Below are 2707 nucleotides of genomic sequence, written 5' to 3' on the forward strand. Positions count from 1 at the left end.
ATCCAAAGGCAACCAATTTTAAAGACCAGCCACTTTGTTAGAAAAATAAAACTGTCTTAGTTGAAGATGACTCCTACCTTTCCAAAATTTATTTTAACCTCTTCTCGTATGATAACCCTTCCATCCCAGGCACCATTCTAGTTGCCCCCTTTCCAACAAGTATCCTTCCTAAGGTAAGAACCCCAAGACTGAATACAATACTCCAAATGTTACCTAACCAGTGACCTATACAATGAAATTATAACCTTTATAAACTTGTGTTCAATATTTCTGCAATATACAACCTAAATCCTGTTTGCCCTACCACTAGCAACAGCACACTGTTTGTATGGCTGATCAACCATTACACCAAGATATCTTTCTTTCATGACACTGTTCAGGTTATTGCCATCCAAATTATACTTACAATTCACATGCGTTATCTTGCATTTAATTAACGCCCATCTGCCATTTATTCATTAAGCTCACTGAATGATGTAAATCCTTTTGTAAAGCAACATCCTTCTCGTTACAGCCAAAAACACTTAATATCATCAGCAAATTTAAGTAACGTATTCCTTCATCTATTCATTGAAGTAAATCAGAAATAGCAGTGGGCCAAAGACTGAGCCCTGAGGTACCCCACTTGTGACATTAATCCATTTGTAACAACCCTCTGCTTTCACTCTACTCTTCTCTCCAATTTGCTAACTTATCCCCCACACCTATATAACTTATCTTAAAATTCTTTATTTTATTTTTTTTGTAAAATACAAGATATGGAAGTCAAATGGCGATATGGTTATAACAACAATTTTCTTTAACAGGATTCTGGGTCGAGGAAAATCCATTGTGTGTGAAGCTGAAATCCCACAAAAAATTGTAATAGAGGTAAGGGAAACCTAATGATAAACCTATTATATATATATCATTGATAAAGATTAGGCAAGAAAACACATAGAAACACTGATGTTTGTATTAGTCTCTATCAGAATCCTGTATATTCAGGTGTATAGAAACACTGATGTTTGTATTAGTCTCTATCAGAATCCTGTATATTCAGGTGTATAGAAACACTGATGTTTGTGTTAGTCTCTATCAGAATCCTTATATTCAGGTGTATAGAAACACTGATGTTTGTGTTAGTCTCTATCAGAATCCTTATATTCAGGTGTATAGAAACACTGATGTTTGTGTTAGTCTCTATCAGAAACCTTATATTCAGGTATATAAAAATTTGTTTTATACATAAATAGGAGTCGAACCAAGTTTGAACATTTTTTCTTTAACCTCATCTACAAATACAAATCAAAACTTCAATCTAATTTCTAAACAGGTTTTGAAGACAAGTGTTCAAGCTCTTGTTGATGTTAATATCAGCAAAAACCTGATTGGCTCTGCTGTTGCTGGGAGTATAGGTGGTTTTAATGCACAGGCTGCTAATATTGTTAGTGCTATCTTCATAGCCACTGGTCAGGTGAGTGTTTTTTCTTTAATATGTTTTAACTGATGTTTGTAGCAAAACATTATCGATACTGATAGATTTTTTTTGTATACACACAAAGTAAGTGTTTGTATAACTCGAAAATAAGGAACGTAATGGTTGGAAAAGTTAAATTATTTGTTGACTACATAATTACCTTTCAATTGTTTTTCAGAGCTACGGGAAATTAAAACACAGCTTAAGTGTTATAGTTAATCCTAATCAGTGAGAAAACTCAGGGTTTATTCTTTGTTTAACTTATATACATCTTTCTCCAGGATCCAGCCCAGAATGTTGATAGTTCAAACTGTATCACTCTCATAGAACCCTCCGGACCAAGTGGAGAAAATCTGTTGATCACTTGCACTATGCCTTCAATAGAGACAGGGACTATAGGTGGAGGAACAGTGCTGCCCCCACAGGCTGCTTGTTTAGATGTAAGTTTATAAAGTCACAAGCTGTTTGTTTATAAAGTGTGACCAGTGATAAACTAATATCTGGCTTGTCTCCAATGTCAAATTCTAACCTTTTTGTTTTGAATATTTTTCCATGTATCAAACAGTTCCTCAACTTTTACTAACTTACATATTAAAAACTGAGTTGGCTTTTGCTACATGTTGTCTTTTTTTTCTTAAGTTTTGAAATAATTTGTTTTTGAGCTTTTGCTACAATTATAAACATGGAAATTGAGAGATTTTGATACTTATTATATATAGGTATAGCATGATATATTTGTCTAATAGCACCTTTAGCGTGTTTGGATTATGTTGCTTAAATCATGAAGCGTATTGCTGGTTTACTTAATGTAACTTTCATGCACTTCAGTTGCTTGGTGTGCGAGGACCGTCGACTTCAGAACCAGGACAACATGCTGCTACATTAGCAAGAATTATTTGTGGAATGGTCCTAGCAGGAGAACTCTCTCTATTATCAGCTCTAGCTGCTGGACATTTGGTCAGTGCACATCTCAAACATAACAGGTGAGTCAGACATAACAGGCGAGTCAAACATAACGGGTGAGTCAGACATAATAGGGTCAGTATGTCCATCCTTAAGTCTCTACACACCTCAGGCTATTAATGTTCTGTCAGCTTTTATCTTTATTGTCTATTAATGTTCTGTCAGCTTTTATCTTTATTGTCTTTACTAATGTACTGTCCACTTTTATCTTTATTGTCTCCACTAATGTTCTGTCCACTTTTGTCTTTATAGACAATAAAGATAAGACAACAGAGAATGAAAGAG

General features: G+C 34.5%; 1 protein-coding gene across 1 annotated transcript in view; it reads left to right on the forward strand.

Annotated features, from left to right (window-relative positions):
- The first annotated feature begins 777 nt into the window (after nucleotides 1-777).
- Nucleotides 778-2707, forward strand: part of LOC106476902 (3-hydroxy-3-methylglutaryl-coenzyme A reductase-like) — a 7413-nt gene continuing 5483 nt past the window's right edge. Inside the window, exons 1-4 of the mRNA XM_013937520.2 lie at nucleotides 778-870; nucleotides 1316-1456; nucleotides 1741-1899; nucleotides 2288-2442. Coding sequence (XP_013792974.2) covers nucleotides 778-870; nucleotides 1316-1456; nucleotides 1741-1899; nucleotides 2288-2442 — 548 coding nt within the window. The remainder of the gene's footprint in view (nucleotides 871-1315; nucleotides 1457-1740; nucleotides 1900-2287; nucleotides 2443-2707) is intronic.

This window comes from Limulus polyphemus, unplaced genomic scaffold (assembly GCF_000517525.1).
Source record: "Limulus polyphemus unplaced genomic scaffold, Limulus_polyphemus-2.1.2 Scaffold12030, whole genome shotgun sequence".
Taxonomy (NCBI): Eukaryota; Metazoa; Arthropoda; class Merostomata; order Xiphosura; family Limulidae; genus Limulus; species Limulus polyphemus.